Source organism: Haliotis asinina, chromosome 1 (genome assembly GCF_037392515.1).
Source record: "Haliotis asinina isolate JCU_RB_2024 chromosome 1, JCU_Hal_asi_v2, whole genome shotgun sequence".
Classification (NCBI taxonomy): Eukaryota; Metazoa; Mollusca; class Gastropoda; order Lepetellida; family Haliotidae; genus Haliotis; species Haliotis asinina.
Genome location: NC_090280.1, coordinates 95424607 through 95444752, shown reverse-complemented (window position 1 = coordinate 95444752; position 20146 = coordinate 95424607). Strand labels below are relative to the sequence as shown.

The following is a 20146-nucleotide window of genomic DNA, read 5'->3' as shown; positions in this document are numbered from 1 at the left end:
ACAAAGAACTATGCCATAAGTGTCATCTTTTGGAAACCACAGACTTTGTACCCTAATGAATTTAATATTCATGAGAATTATATTATTACAGTACATATTTCATGTCACGCCTACTTTGCCATATACATATCAAACAACAATGATAGATCAGTTTCCAATCTGAGCTGTTAAGATTTCAAAGGAGACAATTGAAGTCATAACAGTTGTCTAAGATGTCTGCCAAGGCGGCCATGTGCAAACTCATAACAGTATTCGAATGTTTTGAATATAGATGCGGTTCTTACCAAGCTGAATCACCATTTGGATCTTGAGATCCGTCGTTCAACAATTTTTTCCGTCATGGAGCTGCTTTTTCTGAGAAAATTTATCAGCATGGTATAAGTGCAATGGTAATATAAAACCCCAAAATATAAATATAAATATGAATAATTAATTTGGCTAAAGCCACCCTTGAAGAGCCACATACCTTATGCTGGGTAATGATGAGCATTCTTCAATCCCCGTTGTGGACACGTGGGTATATTTGGTCTACCAACATGTCTGCCGTGGGCAGCGCCGCTGTGACTGAATTCCAATCATAAGGCATAACACATATGAAAGGCTTCACTGCAAAAAGGAACAATGAGACCATCAATGCGCGTGGAACCTGAAAGTCGATACATTTATTACAAGTCCCTTGGGGTGCTATACCTGCCAAATGTGTGATCACTGTCACTGTGCGTTGCCATAGCCAGGCTGCCCGCTACAGTGTGCTGAAAAAATGTAAAGACAGTTGTCTTTCTAATAACTCTAATACCTGTGCCAACTGTTTTGGCAATCACCCATCTTCTTCCAAGTATTGTCCTACTTGGAACCTTTATTGAAAAATTCTCAATCAAGCATTACTGTAGTAGCATACCATTTCCTTCACAAGACCAATCGGGTCCAACATATTCTTTCTGCATTCAGACCCCCAAGCCAAAACACATTTCTTGTCATTCTGTAGGTTGCCAGACAGACTATACGTGGGCAAGGACTTATGCATCTACCGTGTTATCTGCTGATGTCCAGTCAAGGCCTTCACAAGTGACCTGCAGTTCACAAAACCACATCCTCATTGAAAAGTATCCCTCAGTCAAGACATCACCTGAGACATTTACATCTCAGAAATGTCAACTCTCCCAGAACCATCTACCAAACCAACTGCAACCCCCCCCCCCCCCCCAGCCCCCCCCCCCCAAAAAAAAAAAATGAAACGTCCAAAAGAATCAAAGTGGAAGGACTCCAAAAAAAGAGCAAATAACCATGCCCAAATGTTTAATAAGTTTGGATCACTTGATGACATGGATGTGTCCGACCAAAGCTATGGCCCGACTCAAAGCTTGTCGCCTTCAAGAATGGTGAGGGGTAGATTTCTTTACCATCCGAGAGCATAATGTCCTCCCCAATACTACAATGGAATTGAGGAGAACTTAGGAATAATTTAAATGGTTTACAGTAATTAATACAAGATTTTCAAGCGTCAGCTCTCATAATACGAGAAACCTTTCTGAAACAGAGAGATATGACCTACGCCAACTCAATGCTTTCCACTCTTTTTGTGTCCACAACTAGTGGATCATCTATCCTGGTGAGGCAAAATGTTATTCATAGCCCATTTCCACTGACAACAGATCTCCAAGCCGTTGCTGTGTGACATGTTGCACGTTGAGTATACTTTGTGTCATCAGCTGTTCAACTAAGCCAGGAGAAAGCCGGACAATATTTCCGTCGCCATCCTATGGTCCATAATTTACTACAAATCTACAGTTCTAACGACAAAGCACGACCTACCTTCTAGCAAAATAAACGCTAATCCTGTCGAAATTATTTATCGAAAATTAATAGGCGCACGCCGATATCAAAGGTGTGGAATATGGTCCAGAAAGTCAAGGGTAACGGGAACCATTTATGGACTAATACATCAGATATTGCGAATATGCTTGGTGAGATACCCTCATCTAGTTATTTACCCCAGTTCCAAAAATATTAAAAACAGGAAGAAAGCAAAGCCACTGATTCAAATCAGATAATGGTAATGATTACAACGAAACCTTTTCGATGCATGAGCTTTTTACTGTTGACCAGGCTCACGGTACTATATCTGATCACATACCTTATCAACTCTTGACGCAAGTACCCGTATCATGTTTGGAGAAACTCTCATTATCTCTGATGATAAACAACACGATGTGTACTTGCTTTTGGATCTTGGAAAGGCATATGACACAACGTGGGAATACAGTATTTTATGAGATTTAGATGGCCTGCCTGATCATTATTATCAGGATGAGGGTGTCCCACATGGCAGTATTTTTCTGTCATGCTATTTGGTATTAAGGTCAGCAGTTTGTCAAAGGTTTTGCATCATTCAATCGATGGATCACTATTTGTGGATGATTTTAATATTTCTTGTCGAGGTAAAATATGTATAGTACTGAATGATAACTGCAGTTAGATAAATGGTGTGTCGAAAACTTTCTAAATCCAAATCTGATTGTATACATTTCTGCCGTAAATACAAATCTCTTTCTGAATGGCATACCCATCAAAGGTGTAATGCAGGGCAAGTTGTTTTGGTATAATTTTTTACTCCCACATATCAAACACTTAAATAGATACTCCGTTGTTTCTAACTCTTAAATGGGTCGGGCTACTCACCTACACCTATATAGATCATTGGTCAGCTCCAAATTAGATTACGGCTCCATTATACGTGGTGGGACCTGCAACAGCAACCTCACAGCGTTAGATTCTGTCCACCATCACGGTCTAAGACCTGGGCCTTTTAGAAATTCTCCTGTTGATAGTCTCTACGTCGAATCATCCATCACCCCAACGACGAAATGAGAGAGAGTAAAGTACTGTAATATCACTGTCCTCCTGAGAGGGAAAGTCCACGAATGCAAACATCCAAAGAACATTAAAACGTTCCACTGTGTATAATCGTAGCATATGTGTATTTTAATGTACAGCTAGATGTTTCTAATTTGGTTACAGCTGACGGGACGCTATATGTCCAGCTAGGGCCCATGGATAACAATGCTCTGTAGGTCCCCTTGGTCCCAAGTATCCACCTTCAGTTGTTGGCCATCTGCAGTCCATTTTTATACTGTCTTGTTCGAATTTGAAATCCATTTGTAGAGATAGATGCTCGGTTTACTTCTAAAATATTGTGATATTCTAGTTGGTTTTACTAATCTCGTTGCCAGGTTGTTATAATGTACTTGTATTTATGGCGAGTTTAAATAATGGTTTAGTCACGATATGGCTGAAATATTGCCGATGTGACTTTGAATTGTAACTCACTCACTCACTCACTCACTCACTACTCTGACTAAATAATATATCTGTGTAACCTCACCACCTAATACACATGGAACAACTATCCTAAAGCCTTCCTTAAAAGGGGCGATTGGGTGATTGGTTTAAGCGTTCGTTCGTCACGCTGAAGATCCGTGTTCGAATCCGCACATGGGTACAAAGTGCGAAGCACATTTTTTCACTCATAGGAAAAAGACAGAAATGGCCAAAAATAACTTCCAAAAATGTAGGTTTCCAAGAAGGTGAGCTATGCTTGTGTTAACATTTTGTCTGAGGTACCTTTCTTGCATGTGAGCAATGTGAAAGCATTACAGAAGTGGAGCAACGAACAAAGCGACACACAATTCTAAGGTAATGGCTGTATGCATAACTAACACCATCCAGGTGTTAATACTTGGGATGACAGACACGGTACACACATTAAAGACTGACGTTGGACAATGAAATGATCAGGTGACGGACTGTGGTTTCCTGTCGTCGTTTCAGTGACAAATATCACAGTTCCGTCTCGGGGGACACGTGTTCTGTGGGGGCGATCTTAATGGATGATAATTCGTAACAATGGTCACCTTCATTCGGTCTAATGTCGTTGTGAAAAAAGCGAAGTGATATCCACCTGATGAAAGAGCAAAGATGAGCCTGAAAGGGCGTTCGTCAGTGACAGGCAGTAATCTGCCCTGAGTGTAGCATTTAAGATACACACGAGTGTATACAGATAGGTGACATCGAATGACGTCACGTTCAAGATAATATCTATGGTGACACCAGTGCACACAGAAATACAACATAATGAGTGAATATGCTTTCAGCACAACATTCACTGAGCCGGACATGACTAGAAATGGGCTTCGCACACTAAATGAGTGAGTTTAGTTTTACGGCGCATTTAGCAATGTTCCAGCAATATCACGGCGGAGGACATCAGAAATGGGCTATACACATTTTACCCATATGAGAATCCAACCCAGGTGTTTATCAGGACAAGCGAACGCCTGGCCTTTCACACACCGAGATACAAGTGATCATACAGCAACACTGCAGAGCGTGCTCTAAAACATTCACTGAAGCAAAACATAGGACTTGACATAGTCGTGAAAAACATCGTTCAGAGTTTCTTCAATTCATCCCTCGACATGCTCGACCTCGACTACGACATGCTTGAGTGTCAACATTAGCTACCATAGTCAGGACACTTGATACTTGAAGAGATGTGTTTCCCTGCGTCGCTTATCAATATTTCAGTTCTACAGTTCAAGTAACCGATCTCTTGTAAACATTTATTAACTAGAATGTGTTCACTTTTTCCATACAAGATTGACGGAAATCAGTCGTCTTTTATACAGACTTGTACTTGGTTCATGTTACTATCTGTTGGCTGTACCGTTTATCGATCTTGACACACTGACATCTAGTTTGACATCATCAAGGCCATTACTCATTACGTGTTTGCTGTTTGATCAGTAAAGTACAACGGCCTGTAAGCGGAATCTCTCCTAGCTGCGTTGGCAGCGAAACGGCCTGTAAGCAGGTCCTGGCCGGCTACGTTGCCAGCACAATGGCCTGTAAGCGGGCCCTGCCCTGCCCTGCCCTGCCCTGCCCTGCCCTGCCCTGCCCTGCCCTGCCCTGCCCTGCCCTGCCCTGCCCTGCCCTTCTTTGAAAGAGATGTCCTTTTTAGTAAATGAGCTTACTTTTATTTTTTAGTGACTTTGATAAGATTTTATCTTTACTGTTCTATTCTCAAGTTCTTTTTAATACAACCATAACCTTCCTTATTAGTTTAGAGACATGCTCTTTTATGTTCGTAACTTGGCACCGTAAACATTTATTTTATATCAGTTATTCTTTTTGTTTTGTATTCATTATTTAAGAAATGCAGTTCGCTCTACCACCGTGTATAGCCTAATAAAGCACACTGTTGCCGTGAACTATTATAGATGAAGCACGACGACGCTGACGAAAGTGTGCTTTATTACACTATACATGGTGATAGAGCGAAAGGCATTTCTTTTCTAAGATGTCAGATTTAATACTTTCTAAGGACAATTTCGATTTACCTAAGGCAGAAAACAAACGACAGTGTCGTTACCCAAACTAAGAATCCTTGCACAGGGCTAACTGATGCACTGTTCTTTTGAATGCGAAAATGTTGGATTACGAGGGGGGAGACTAGAATGGCACAGTGACGACAATACATTGACGTAATGCTAAAGTAGATGGAAGTTTGACTTGCCTCTGCATGTGTTGAAATGCGGCTATTCAAAACGTTGATGCATCGATGACAAAAATTTAATGATGTCCGATGCAAATCAAATAATGACCTGGGCCCCTGGTCATTATAGCACTAAGGTGATCGTAAGTCACTAAGGTGATCGTAAGTCATTAAGGTAACTTTATTTCAATGTTTAAGAATGGGAGTTAAGGTTAACCTTAGTAAAGATTGCTGCATGAAAGGATCCCCTGTGCAATATGTTCACGAGTTCTTGTTGGTGCACGATGGGATGGCATGTGCCTGTGTTTATGACAGATGGTCTCTTTACGGCATCGTCTCAATATCGTTTCCTAAACGCATGCTATGGGAAAGTTGGAATTGCACAATGGACACTTTTCGTGGCGTCTAAGGAAATTAGAAACAGTTTGGCCACTTCTTCATGGATGTTGATGCCGTTGCTCGTTATTTTCCTCACAATGAGGACGAAGTTGACATCCATGCTATTCTCTTCCCTAACCATGCTTCCTGTATGTATTCAGCTCTTACCATGTGAATATTCAGATCAATACATGGTTAAAAATATCTTGAAGCCAACGAGTGCTGTAGAGGGAAGTTAGTTGTCAACCGTGTATGACAATGCTGCTTATTTGGCTGAAGACAAACTTTGTTTTTCTTCTTTGTGTTTGGAAAGTTCTTAGTGGATGTGACAAAAACATCACCCTGTTCTACTATGGGGAACTAGACAACTACATATTCCATGGAAATGAGTTGTTCAACGGTTCTTTGAATCGCCTTGACTGCATCAATGCATGTGGAAGGAACTCCGACTGCCGACAGTCTTCTTTCAGACCCCCAACAAACCAGTGCCGACTTTACTCTATCCCTTCGTGGTCAGTGGTCAGTGCCACAAAAGAAGCAGGATGGATGACCTATCTTGGTATGTCTAAAATTTTAAAACAGATGGCAAGATTTAGAATGTTTTATCCTGTAAATGTATGAGGTACGTATAAACGACTAATATTTCTGGAAAACATATGAACCGGACGAAACTATTCCTGGGTGAAAATATTCCGCAACTGGGAATACTGCCCTTTGAAATAATCCACTGATTGATCAATCCAACCGATTATCCCTTCAAAACAATACCCAAGCGGAAAAATATGTGTTATTTCAAATGCTTCAATGTTTAGGGATGTTCAAAGGACAGAGACATTTTTGTGCATGTGAATTATTTATATTTACTGATTCTGCCAGTGAATATATATATATTTACTGACTTCCTGAGAAAATCCACATATTTACTGAAATCTACACTGATTCCATTTTCTTCCCACAGAGATTACTTGTCATATCTTCCTACGAACCTCTGTTCTAATACGGTCACATTTCGCGGTTCTCATAAAATACCCTAACGGCAAAAAATGGCAGCAGATTTATCTCCCTTTTTTTCTTTTCAATCAGAACACGTATTACATCGACCTAGATTCAACTTGACAAATCCAAGCAATGCGGAGAAACAAATATGAGATGACTGAGTTCTGTCTAGAAGAAACATCTGAGTATCGCGATCTGGAAGAGGTTCTAGTTTTCACGATGCATCCGGAAATTACTGAAATCTTGCGAACGATCACTTTTGAAACAAGGTCGCTGACTGCACTACTAAATCTGATTGCCTCCAATCACTCGCACCATGATAGGGTCGTATTAGGACAGAGGTTACGTAGGAAGATATAACAAGGAACCACTGTGGGAAGAGAATGCACTGATTCATGATACATATTTACTGAAATCTACACTCATTCATGATACATATTTACTGAAATCTACTCTGATTCATGATACATATTTACTGAATCCACACTGATTCAAAAAAGGTATTTACTGAAATCTACTCTGATTCATGATACATATTTTACTGAAATCTACAGTGATTAATGATATATATTTACTGAAATCTACTCTGATTCATCATACATATTTACTGAATCCACACTGATTCATAAAAGGTATTTACAGAAATCTACACTGATTCATGACACATATTTACTGAAATCCACACTGATTCATGATACATATTTACTGAAATCTACACTGATTCATAACTGAAATCAAGATCTGTTACAAGTGCAGTTAGCACATGATCAAACGTAATCAACAGCTTTTGGTCTTTTTTTTGCACGTACGCTTCATTAATTCATCAAGGTCTAGAATGCCGATAAAACAATGTCTTTTGTAAGTAGTTTTCTATATGACGACCTGACGGAAGATTAATGAAACCTTATTGTTAGACCTATTTCCTCTGTACTAGCTTCCACGTCTCGAAGTATTATCTTTGTCTGATAGTATCCGTTTTAATATTTGACCACTTTCTAAACTGGCTAATTTTCTTCACGTGTTATCATCGTCTGATGTACTATTTTTATCTGCGGATCTTAGCCTTTGTATATTTTCTTCCTTCTGATGTCTTCTTCCTCTTCTTCCAAGGTAAGAACCGGGTTCTTTATAGAACGTAATTGGTTCTGCGATGGGTGTACGCTTGTGATGACGCAAAACAAGTTGAAATAGTCAGTCAAAATGCAGTGTTAAAATAATCTACAGGTGTTTTTGAGATCATGGCTTGGCCAGCTCCTTGCTGGTACTTGTGAGGCCAGACTGGAGCTTAGTGCTGGTCTCTGCTTCTATCAGCTGTACTGGAAAGAAGTTCCATTGTCTGGTAGTTCGTAAACTGACACAGGGCTTGTCTGACATTGGTGGAGTAGGTTGCCGCTTTAACCCTGTTGTTGCAGTCTCGGAAGTACTCGTGGAAGAACCCGATAGTATGGTTTCTTTTACTGATGGTCTTCAGGATGTGCTGTTTCAAATTTAGGTCGTTTGTATCTCTGACGCCCAGATACTTGCTTGGTGTTTCTGTGGCATGTGTTTCGCCATTTATTTGGTAGTCCAAAGTATAATTTTGGTAGTCAGCAGTTTGGTCGAATGTGTAATATGGAGCTGTTTGAAGCGTTGAATCTTATCTGCCAGATGTTCTCCCATTCTCCCAGGACTCACAGATCTTGTAGTTTCTTGCTGTTCACGGTACTGTTAATTTGACTGAGTATGACGTGCACCCATATCGTGCATGCGATTGGTGTTAATGAGACTGGCTTGCTATTTTCTGCTTTGTGTGTTTCGCCTTTGTTGAATATGGAACTATCCAGGCATCACACCGGTATTGTGGAACTTTGCCTGTGTCAAGAGACCGCTAGTATATAGATTATAAGAAAAGAATAAAACACAACTCCGTGGTCTTGGCTGGAGTCGGGAAAATCCCACGGGCCAAACCCGCGGAGGTTGGAAAATCCCAACGGCCGAAGCTCCGAGGCATTATCTCGACTCCAAGGGTTTACATTTTCTACCCAAACCAAGGAGAAGTGTTTTACCCAGCTTATGAACGTAATTGAATGTAGAACACAAATATGTACTATTTTTTTCAATTTGTGCACTGAGCAGAACAATATTGATGGAACATCTCGTGAATGATGGAACAACTGCCCGTAGTACCCGTCTTGTCGGGAACGCATGGTTCATACTGACAACAATCTCATTTTTTCGCAGCGAACCTTCGTAGCCTAATGGATAAAACCGCCAAGCATTTTCGACATTATATAATGGAAGTTTTCAATACTGTGATAGTTTACGATCAGTAATAGCAAGACAAAATTGTATCAGTCATAAATATTGGTCATATTGGGTTACATAAAGACCATTTCAAAACTGAAGTTATGAAATGGTCGAAATTTAACCTGATATGAGGGTTCGTGTACTTCAAACTCTAGGTTTCGAAATGACCTGTGCCAAATCACAGCAGAGGTCTACCTCATTCTGGAAGGAACCTGCTTTTACTACAGACAAAACCAGGGATGGGTTTACAAGATTAGCTGCTGCCTTCCGGATGAATGAGGAGATTGATTTGGTGCCTGTCATTTTGAGTTTGTTCAAACCAAGTAGCAGTGTTATCACTCCTTCTTCGTTCACAACAGGTATCCGTGAAGAGCCACCGTCTCGTCCCCTTGTCTGGATCGGGGGTATATCTGGTCCACAACACCCCATTGCTGGTTCTAGGACTGAACTGTTCAACCTGTGGGTTGCGCCCCTGTGTCGGTGGAGGACGGGAGTCTGGTGATTGAGTGCACTGACTCCTGGAACAGTGTTTCGTTCCCGGATACACAACTTTAGCCCACTGTTTCACCTAGACGGGTGGTAGAACCAGCCCGGTTCTATCAATCGGCTGTTCACCCCAAGCCATGTGCTTAGTTGATGTTTCTGCACATTTGTACTCATTATTGGGTCTCCGTATTATTGGGTCTTCGTTATTTCACTGTCAGATTGATATCATATCAACCGGGCTAGATTCCTAAGCCAGAGGGCGTCAGCTCATGGGCCAATCTGATGATGCCGACCTCAGACTGTGTTCTACGTATCTCCAGTTTCTTGCTATGAGCCGATTCAGACTGTCACGTAGCTGCTTATGTTGTGTTTACTGGAGTATTCCATCCCTGTATCCGTGGTGGGCAGGCTGGATATCCTCCGCAGTAAACTAATATCCTTGTTGACACTCGGTGGTTGGTGGGGAGCGCAGGTGCTGAACCTATTATCAACTGCACTCAGACTCAAATTTGCTTTCTGGTTCCACTAAAAACGACTTTTAGAAGCTGATGATCTTGCTTGTAATGAACATGTTTCAGAGTACAAATCATCAAGACACCTCGGCCAAGTTCATAGGTATTGAATCTACCAATTCCTAATATCAAAGAAAATGCAACCTATTTGTGGAGAAGTTAAGAACGTTTTTCGTCTCTCAGTCAATCAATTTGCAAATGCCAATGTTGCACATCGAACACTCAACTCAAGGAGAGGCATTGCTAAGGACATAGACCACTGTTAGGCGGACTTGTACGAGAGTGAAAGGATGGCTGAACTCAAGGATCAACATGTATCCTCCATGAAACGCTTTACTGTACTTACATGTTTACATATTCATTGTACGCTTTGCTGAAATGAATCGCAGCTGGTCATTTCACTATCGAGTGGAGGTTTGTGTCCCCACTCCACTCCAGTCTTAAGCCTGTCAGAAGTATGGTCACGGCTCCAAATTCAGATTGGACACAATCTTTGTTGCCATGGTTGTAGTGCTGCGCTCTGAGTGCAGCAGAGATATCAAATGTGCAGAATGCCGAAGCAGTCACCTTTCATCTTCCAAATCTTGTCTTGAATGGCAGATGCAATCGAAAATACTCAAACTTATGTATGACACAAACATTTCTTTCATGGAAGCTACAAATGAAGTACTCAGCCAAAATCAAGTTAAGCCCTTTCCCTTTCTTTATGCATAATAACTTCTGTTGTATATGGTACGACGTTTCGGACTATTAGTCACTCACAACCCATGTTGATCAAACAGCTATAGATTTTGAACACGCTGAAATGTCCTTAAAAGGCATTTAGAAATGTCAGACGCTGAAATGTTAAAATCTCAAAGAAATCGTCTAAATCGCAGAACATCAAAGACAGGCAGATGTGGTACTTGTGGTACTTGTGGTACTTGCATGTTATTATGTCTTAAGTATTACAAACTACATTTTTTTTCACGGATGACTGGATCAGACAGAAACCGATGTAAACTCAGATTGTCAGTTTCAAGTTCTGCTTTGTACTTGGACGAACGACAGTTTCCACCCACGCACCATCTCAGTATTTGTTGATTGGATCGAACGCAAATGAAGACGTCATGTATTTACAAAACTCAACGTCTGTAGATACATTCTTTATGCATAATAACTTCTAGTGTGTATGGAACGACGTTACGGTATCGATTCATATATATAAATCCACACTGAAACATCGCATCATATACAATAACAGAAGTTGTTATCCATAACGAATCTCACTTTTTCAGTATTCAACATACTTCTAACAAACCAGTCAAACAGATAATCTGTATATACACACACTGAATCTTCAATGTATCGGCAAATGAACCAGCCAATGTTTTCTGGGCTCATTCTCCCTGGTGCTTCGTTTCGCGGGATGTACACCCAAGTACAAAATATTGCTTTTTGGATTCTCGATTGTATAATTTTATTCGACTCTTCAGCTATTAGAGCCTCTGGATTTGTATTGCCAATTGCCTGGGCCCTGTGCTAAACGGACATAATCCTCGGTGGCAAGGCAACGACACTAACAGTAAATGTAAATTTATTGACGATAGTGTTTCTAATAATGTGCATATTTAACGATGGCTCGAATACATATTTACATCCAGCAACAGAGCTGGTACATATTCCGTGCTAGATCTCTCAATCACAGATCCAGACATCCTGATTGAATTTAAATGGTTAGTTCATGATGACGTGTGGAACTGACCATTTTCCGACTGTAGTCATTGCTAGAAAAACCAACAGTTTTGGAAGGGAATGTTTCTAAGGCTAATTGGCCATTTTCAGAGCAGGCGTGCTGCTAAATTAATATCCGAAGTTTTCATCGACGTTTATAAAGCAATCCTGTTATTTTCGGCGAAACTGAAATTGCTGATGACACAATGTATAAGCCCTCTGTAAACCCACACATTCGCAAGGCATGATTTAGTAATCAATATAAACAAGTCAGAAAAAGTATGAAGTAAGCAGAGAAAAATATTTCCGCTTTCAGTGTGGAAGTTTGATGAAGCTAAATTGCTAAATGCCAAGGCTCGTCAGTGTTGTAGAAAGTATGTTTCCAATATAAATTCTCGTACAATTACTTGAAAGGTGTGGAATATGATGGACTATAGGATAGAATAAAGGGTAAAGCTTCTAACTCTACAGTTCACCAGCTGAAGGATGATTGGCAATTTATTAACGGAAAGAAGGCTGATATTGCCAATAAGCTTGGTGAAACTCTTGCCAAACATTCTTCACCGTCAATTTTCGTCCATGCATTTCAGCTACACCAGAAACAACAGGAGAAGAAAGGAATACATTTCCACCCAGACAATGGCGAAGTCAACAATGAATGTTTGGCATTCCATGAGCTATATACCGCCCTTGAGCAAGCTCATGATACAGCAACATGGGATGATGATATTCATTATCAGCTCCTGGAGCATTTCCCTGACTCATGTCAGGAAACGCTGCTAAATATTTTTGATCAAATAAGGACTTCACGGAATTTCCCAACTTTCATGGCGTAATGTCTTTGTAGTCCCCACTCCAAAAACCTGGCCGGGATCTTACTGATCCGTCTTATTACAAACAGTCAAACAATGGATAAAGTTGGTATGTTGAAACCAATAATCTTATTGCCAATATTCGATGCAGTTTCATGAAAAATCATAGTGCCAGTGATCATTTGGAATGATCAGAATCCTTTGTAAAAATGCTGTAGTATGTAAACAGCGTGCAGTAACGATGTTGTTTGATCTATTCGTGTTGTTTCTATTCTTTTCATTGCAGATCTTCTTCCCTGTGTGTTATCAGCTACTTCCCGATGCTTTTTCCTGCTCTTGTGTTTTTCTTCTTGATTTATTGTCTTCGTCACGCAGTATTGTAATGTCATTGCAAAGCTTACAGCTTCCTACACTATCTACAGGCATTCGTTTTACGTCCTGATCTGCAAAAAGACTTTTGAGTTAGAATCCTGACCTTATCCCCACCAGGCCCACGATAGTCTTAGATATGCGAGGTGTAAGGTTTCCACACGGATGTATGTAATCCAGCTAAGGAACGCCCATGTGTATCTTACAGCATTTCTTAATTTCAAAATTGTTTGGGTACAGGTGAGTGTTCTCTGAACGTATCCATGGTGATGGAGCCCTTGTGCTGGGATTGGGCGTCGTTCATGTACCCTGGCGTCCAACAGGAGTGCTTGGACAATGGACGATGGAAACATCTGGGAGTTCGAAATTGTGTCCATTCATTCGAGCATGACGCAGTAGGTATTCCGATGATTCGCTTATGTATTTATGTTCATGATGTTGATCACTGGCTTGTTTGGTCTAGGAGTGATTATCTACAGTGCGTATTCATGTTTGATGCATGCTATTGTATCACAGATTTGTAAATAGATTATCATTATGTCCTTGTGTCATTTCTTAGACTCCAAATAAGTTGAAAGTTTAACCGCTGAAACGGTGAGGTACTAAACTATAACCAGAACAACGAAAGAAAGAACCATATATTGCCATCATGTGTTGGGGTTATGTTTAGGTCTGGTGGTTGGGTTTCCTCGTCTAAGATGTCCTCGATGTTAAATTATTGGAGGGCTGCAGAGAATAAAATTTCAGGTGTCCCCCGCCGTGTTATTGCTGGAATGTTGCCAAAATCGGTGTAAAACTAAATTTATTGGAGCATGGCAAAATTATGTGCGGAACAATAACCACTGGTTTAACCCAGTGTTGTTTACAGGATTCACTTTGTCGGACAAACATTCTCTTTCAGGTAGCGAAAACACACACCGTCTTCTTCGGTTCCGAGCTACACACTGGAATGACTCTCACGGTTCTTGGACAAATGGACGGCATTTCCAAGTATGTCCCTAAATAACTCTTCTTTTTCTGTTCGAGTTTATCACTGCGTGCCATAATACGAGTTTAAATGCTGTAAATGTTTGGTTGTTGTCGCACTCGGAAATATTCCTGCATTATGACAGGGTTATGTTAATAATCGACTATTGACCAGACAATCCAGTAATCAACATCGATGTCCCCAACTTGGACACGATGACGTGTCAGCCAAGTCAACCAGCCTATTCTTCCCATCCCTTCAGTCGTCTCTTACGGCAAGCATGTGTTTCTAAAACGAAACTGCGAGGGTACGTAAGTTCCCAAACATTTGATGTAAATGTAAGGTTTTTAACCGTAGTACTTTTGTCATTTTAATGTATGGCTAATTGTCTGCATTAAAGCCAATGGCTGACGGGATGATGTAAATCCAGCTAGGGTCCATGCAGGTAGCAAAAGTAATGTCCTCATGATCCCTAGTATGTGATCTGCCTTTTATATTGTATTGTTCTCTATAGTTAAACTGTTTAGATTCAATTACTAGTTTTAAAAGGATATCTGTGATATACCAGTGGTTTACTGTTCCTCGTCAACAGGGTTTTAGTTTCTAATTTTCTTGATATACAGTGTTCTCGTCACGATATGGCTGCAATATTGCCGATGTGACGATAAATATTAACTCACTCTGAAAACGAAAACACGGATCTTCACAGGTCTCCTGTAGACGACTGAACAACCGACGTGTATACCACTAGAGAGCAGGGTACGCTCACACTATCATCATCACTATTTCACACCAACACCATCCTGTGAAAAGTTGATCTTCAGTAGTGAGTGAGTGAGTGAGGTAATATTTAACGTCACATCGGCAATATGTCAGCCATATCGTGACGAGAACAAATTTGAAATTGAAATGGGATATGTGCATATTATAAAAACCTGTCGTCAAATGACAGTAAAACAACTAGAATATCAGAGTTGCGGATAGAACTAGTGGACAGAGCTTTTTGAACATGACAAGATAAAACACGGGCTATATACATCACTAGCAGCTGAAGTCAGATCACCGTGCGAGAGTCCATGGGGACTTACAGTACCTTTCCTGCCTGCATGGACCATGGCTGGATTTATACCATCGCTTCTGACACTGAAGATGATGGGAAGGTTTAGCCAGAATTTATATGAACAAACATGCTACGATTGAAAAGTATGATTCAGCAAAACTGACTTTGAAATGATCTTCAGTAACACATACAGGAGACGACAAACGCAATACAATGGTCAGAGTCAGAGATACGGTCGACACAAGTCATGTCATCGTATCCCAAATGCTCAGATGGAATGCTGGGTTGTCTTCCCAAACTAGATTTTTTACACCCAATTCAAAAACTGCATTAGTCGTTTTTATTGTTATGTCTGTGATGCGAGTACATAAATATATGGAAGTATTGAAATACACTGACGTCTATATGGTGTACTACTATGCCAGTTTTCTGAGGCGCGGTAATTCCGCTTTCTCAAGCAAGTCACACAGGATCGTGGGTTTGAATCCCTCCCCACCGCAGTGTTTCCTTGGTTTCACCTACAAATGGCGAACTTTTGATAACTGCATCACTTCGTGCATGAGTGAGTGAGTGCAGTTTTACGCTGCTAATAGCAATTTTGAATCACTACCACGGCGAGGGAGACCAGAAATGGGCTTTCCCACTTTTTGCCAATTTGAAGAATCCAAACGGGTTTTCGGCGTGAAGAGCGAACACCTTAACCAACAGGCTACGCCACCGCCGTGCATATAATCAAGTCAAAATACAACTGGAATAGGTTGAAAGCTGTTAGAACTGTCTTCAGAAATCTCTGTAATATCGACTGTTGGTCAACCTGGCTGACTCGATTTTGTGTGTCATCGTACTCCAGTCGAGTAGGTCGATGCTTATAATAACTATCATGGATTTCTCTGGTTCGGAATCGAATATTTACAGGCTTATAGCTTGGATGTTCTATACAGTGCGTCTTTAAACATGAAGCTAATCAAAGACGCGTTACCACAAATTCACTCATTCATAGAAACTACAATGAACACCAATGTGCAAAATATAGAACGTAGCATGGAGCTTCAGCATAACATTGAGCTAGGATGGGCGTAACAGAATGTTTCGTCTGTTTCAGTGCTGTTTTCCATCTGTGCTACGACGGGAATATCAGATCTCTGGTAATTGGGCCAAGGTTTTTTTGCCAGTGCACAGTTTTCAACACTTTCGGCACATCTTGGGAAAGAGAAGAATATGTACATGGTGTATTTCCGTTTGTGGCCAATCAACAGTTTAATCTTACCATCCAAATAACAGCTAGCACGTTTGAGGTAAGCGGGCAATTATGAAGGCGATAAAGCGAGAGGGTGAGTGACAAAAGTGGACGTCGTACAATGTAGCTACGCCGTACATGGATATCATGGAGTGAAGAGTGCGTGAGGGAGTTTACTTTCAGTCCGCTTTTAGTAATATTCCAACAATATCACGTCGGGGGACACCACAAATGGGCTTCACACAATATACCTATGTGGGGAATCGAACTCAAGTCTCCGGCGTGACCGGCGAACGCTTTGACCACAAGGCTACCCCGCCGCCCCATTTGGGGATCCTAAACTTATAAAGCTTAATGTTCAAATTGCGTAGATCAATGCTAACACTGTTGATCACCTGGCTTTCTGGTCCAGACTCGAATATTTCCACACCCTCTCTATATATTGCTGTGTGGTTTTAAACAGCAAACAAAAAATCAAGTCAATTAACCCACTTCCTGTTTCTTGTTATTTCAGATCTATGTGGACGAGACTCACTTGAAGTCCTTCACTCAAAGGCGTTCTCTGCAACCAACAACAAAATGGCTGATGGACTATGTTCATGCAGTTCATGAAATCATCATTAGCACATAGAAGGGCATTGGAGGTCGTAATTATTGAACCTTTGAACCTCGGTGTATACTATTTAGAGAACAACCAACGAGGAACAAGTAATTACGAGAAATATGCCCGAGTTTAAATGATGTTCACAGTGCCGAGCCTTGGCGAGTTAGTGGTTCTATTTATAACCCATGGTGTAATTTAAACAGAAAAATCACGAAGTAAAAAGCACCAGAAACAGGACTTGTGATCTCAAACAGCTGATTCGTAGTCATGCGCGTATGAAACCTAATGTCTCCAGCAGTAATAACATAGCGACGCAAAGGCAAATAGTACCTCGTAAAATCGCTTAAAATACAACAAAAATATCTTTTATGTAAAAATTTATTAGTATTTGATTTTAACTGTTTTAATTGTTTCCATGATAATGAGTACAAAAATATGAGAAAGCATCACGATGAATATGTGTACATATCAACTAGTGTGCTCAATACAGATAGAGAGCAATGAGTGCATCAGTTATCAATGTCAATAACATGTTTTGCTTAAATAGTCATTCCGGGTTTAATTCGGGTATGAGAGGAAACCATTTGGCTAAAAAGCTTTCACCAGTATTATTTCTTCTGGAGACGAATGCTTCAGTGGTCAACTTTTGGAATTGTTGTTTTCTAAGAGCAAGTGTAAATATACATCTTATGAAATAAAATTATGTGATTCAATAATGTGTTCGTACGTAAAAAGCCAGATCAAATTAAGTTTTTACATGTTACATGTTTGGATACGTGTCGTAACTCGCTCAACAGAATCCTTACAAAAAGAACATATGGTATTGGCAACCAGATTCATTATAAAGAAGTTCTTTTGGTGGTATAAACAATTACGTGGAGAAATTTATATTGAAAATCTAACAGTTTAACGTCTATTAAATTGTTTCTGCAAGTATCAAAAATCAAACGCCAATCAAAATAATGTTTCCCATTTTTGGCACATGTGACGTTTAAAATTTTCAGACAGCATTTTATCATAGAAGACTCTTGAACCTTTTCTTGAGGACATGAATCCGTTTGGAAAGAATGTATAGTGAGATCATTTATATTTATGTATCCATGTTACTGTTCTCTACATCTACAATACTTTGGGTCCTTTACAGTTTCCATGCCCTTAAAACATCTTTCCCCAAAAGATTATCAACTTCAATTATATTCTGAAAATATTCTCAATATTTTAGTATATCGTTAAAAGGAAAGTTGCATGGGTTACCAGGATTTGTCTTTTTTAGGTATAGTTTGATGTCAATTATGCGTAGTCACTAGTATATCCCTGCTACCAGCTGTCGAGCCAAAATATCACTGAACTTAATAACAGCTAAAACGTTATTTGATCAAGTCAGGCGCCGGAACATCGTTCGTTCACGACTGAAATGTGTCTAGTGACGGGTGAGTGAGTGAGTAATATTTAACGTCACATTGTTGATATTCCAGCCATATCGTGACGAGAACGATTGAAATTGAAATGAAATATTTATACACTATGAAAAGCTGTTAACACCTTGTATTTGTGATTGCGACCCGTGAAAGTCCCGGGGTAGGATAGACCTTCAGCAATCCATGCTTGTCGTAAGAGGCGACTAACGGGATCGGGTGTCAGGTTCGCTGACTTGGTTGGCATATGTCATCGGTTCCCAGTTGCGCAGACCGATGCTAATGTTGTTGATCACTGGATTGTCTGGTCCAGACTCGATTACTTACAGACCGCCGCTATATAGCTGGAATATTGGTGAGTGCGGCGTAAACGTAAACTCACTCACTCACTCACCTGGAGTGACCAGCCGATTGATAGAACCGGGTTCATATTACCACCCGTCTAGATGAATTTAGGGCGAAAGTGGTGTGTTGAGCAACAGGAACACTGGTCCTGCTTTTATGCCCTCAAACACCCGGATCCCCTCCTCCATCGACACAGGGCCGCAACTCACGACAAACGGGTTGGTGGAACAAATATGCCCCTGGATCCACAACGGGGTGTTGGCCTACATTTACCGTTACCCAGCACCCACCACGAGGAGGTGGCTCGCCACGGGTGCCCTAGTGACGGGTGACGGTTTAATGTTGAAACACACATTTGCACAAACCTGTTCATTTTTCGGAACTTCAACGGTTAACGGTTGGGAAATTTAAAAGACAACCGCCCCATAAATACATCTAGTACATCAAAAGTCTTCTGTCAAGAAGCCCAGCAAGTTAAAAGATTAAACACCATTTTGTTCTGTGGAAGGCGTATCACAGTCACCTCGTTCTAGTTGGAATTCGAGTCAATGGAAAGAATACGCCTCTTTGTATGGTCCAGTGACAGAGGGGTGAAGTGAGATGCACCACCATAAATTGGACCTGACAGTAGGGTATGTACAGAATGATCACTTGCGACATGAGAAAAAGACATGACGTCATGGTGTCAGTCTGAAGCAGAGGGAGGATGGGCAGGGTGGTGGTGTTACAAGGGTTTGACAACAGTTTAGTGATGGACTGATGTTGTGTCTCATTCATGAGTAAGTGGTTATTGATCGAACATTTTTGTGCCCGGAAATTTGCATGATTTGTTCCGCTGATGCGCCATTGCCAGAGAGGGACGTGATCAGGCGTTTTCGGGATCGAGGTTAGCCTACTGGCGGCCATGTTTGTTTGCAAAAAATTAAAATGATTCTTTTTGGTAGTTTTGTTGTGGTTATTTATTTTTAAGAAACACCTCGAAATATGTGAGTACAGCAGTTCTAATTATCAGTGAAACGGTAAAAGTTGTCAGTGGACTTGGATCCTGAAAAATAGTTCCGTCAACCAATAATATTGCGCCTCTGCTTAGCTGACCAATCAACACCGAGAATCACTAATTTGCACAATGTGCAAATATCAAAAAGATATCATACGGGATGTCCTCGCCCGCACGGTAATAAATAGTGTTTATACTACACGTGGTTCGGGGGAGAACTTCTTGCTGTCTTCGCCGGCCGCGTCATATAACAGGTTGAAAGATAGTACGTTTTTAATCATGATCATGACGTTAAAAACCATTTCACCTCACCGAAAATCCGAAGTTGTTCTCGATGGCATTTGCTTCTGTAGCAGGCCTCGCGTCCTGAGAAAATGTTTCAAACATCTGCGACCGTCCAGGAACACGCCAGGAACCT

At 40.7% G+C, this 20146-nt stretch overlaps 1 protein-coding gene across 1 annotated transcript; it reads left to right on the top strand.

The window, feature by feature from the left end:
- Positions 1 to 6168: 6168 nt before the first annotated feature.
- LOC137284642 (uncharacterized) lies at positions 6169 to 17348 on the top strand. The gene is made up of 5 exons (XM_067816536.1): positions 6169 to 6488; positions 13344 to 13502; positions 14009 to 14093; positions 16233 to 16425; positions 16882 to 17348. The coding sequence occupies exons 1-5, from the start codon at positions 6182 to 6184 to the stop codon at positions 16996 to 16998; spliced, it is 861 nt and encodes a 286-aa protein (XP_067672637.1). The 5' UTR covers positions 6169 to 6181; the 3' UTR covers positions 16999 to 17348.
- Positions 17349 to 20146: the final 2798 nt, after the last annotated feature.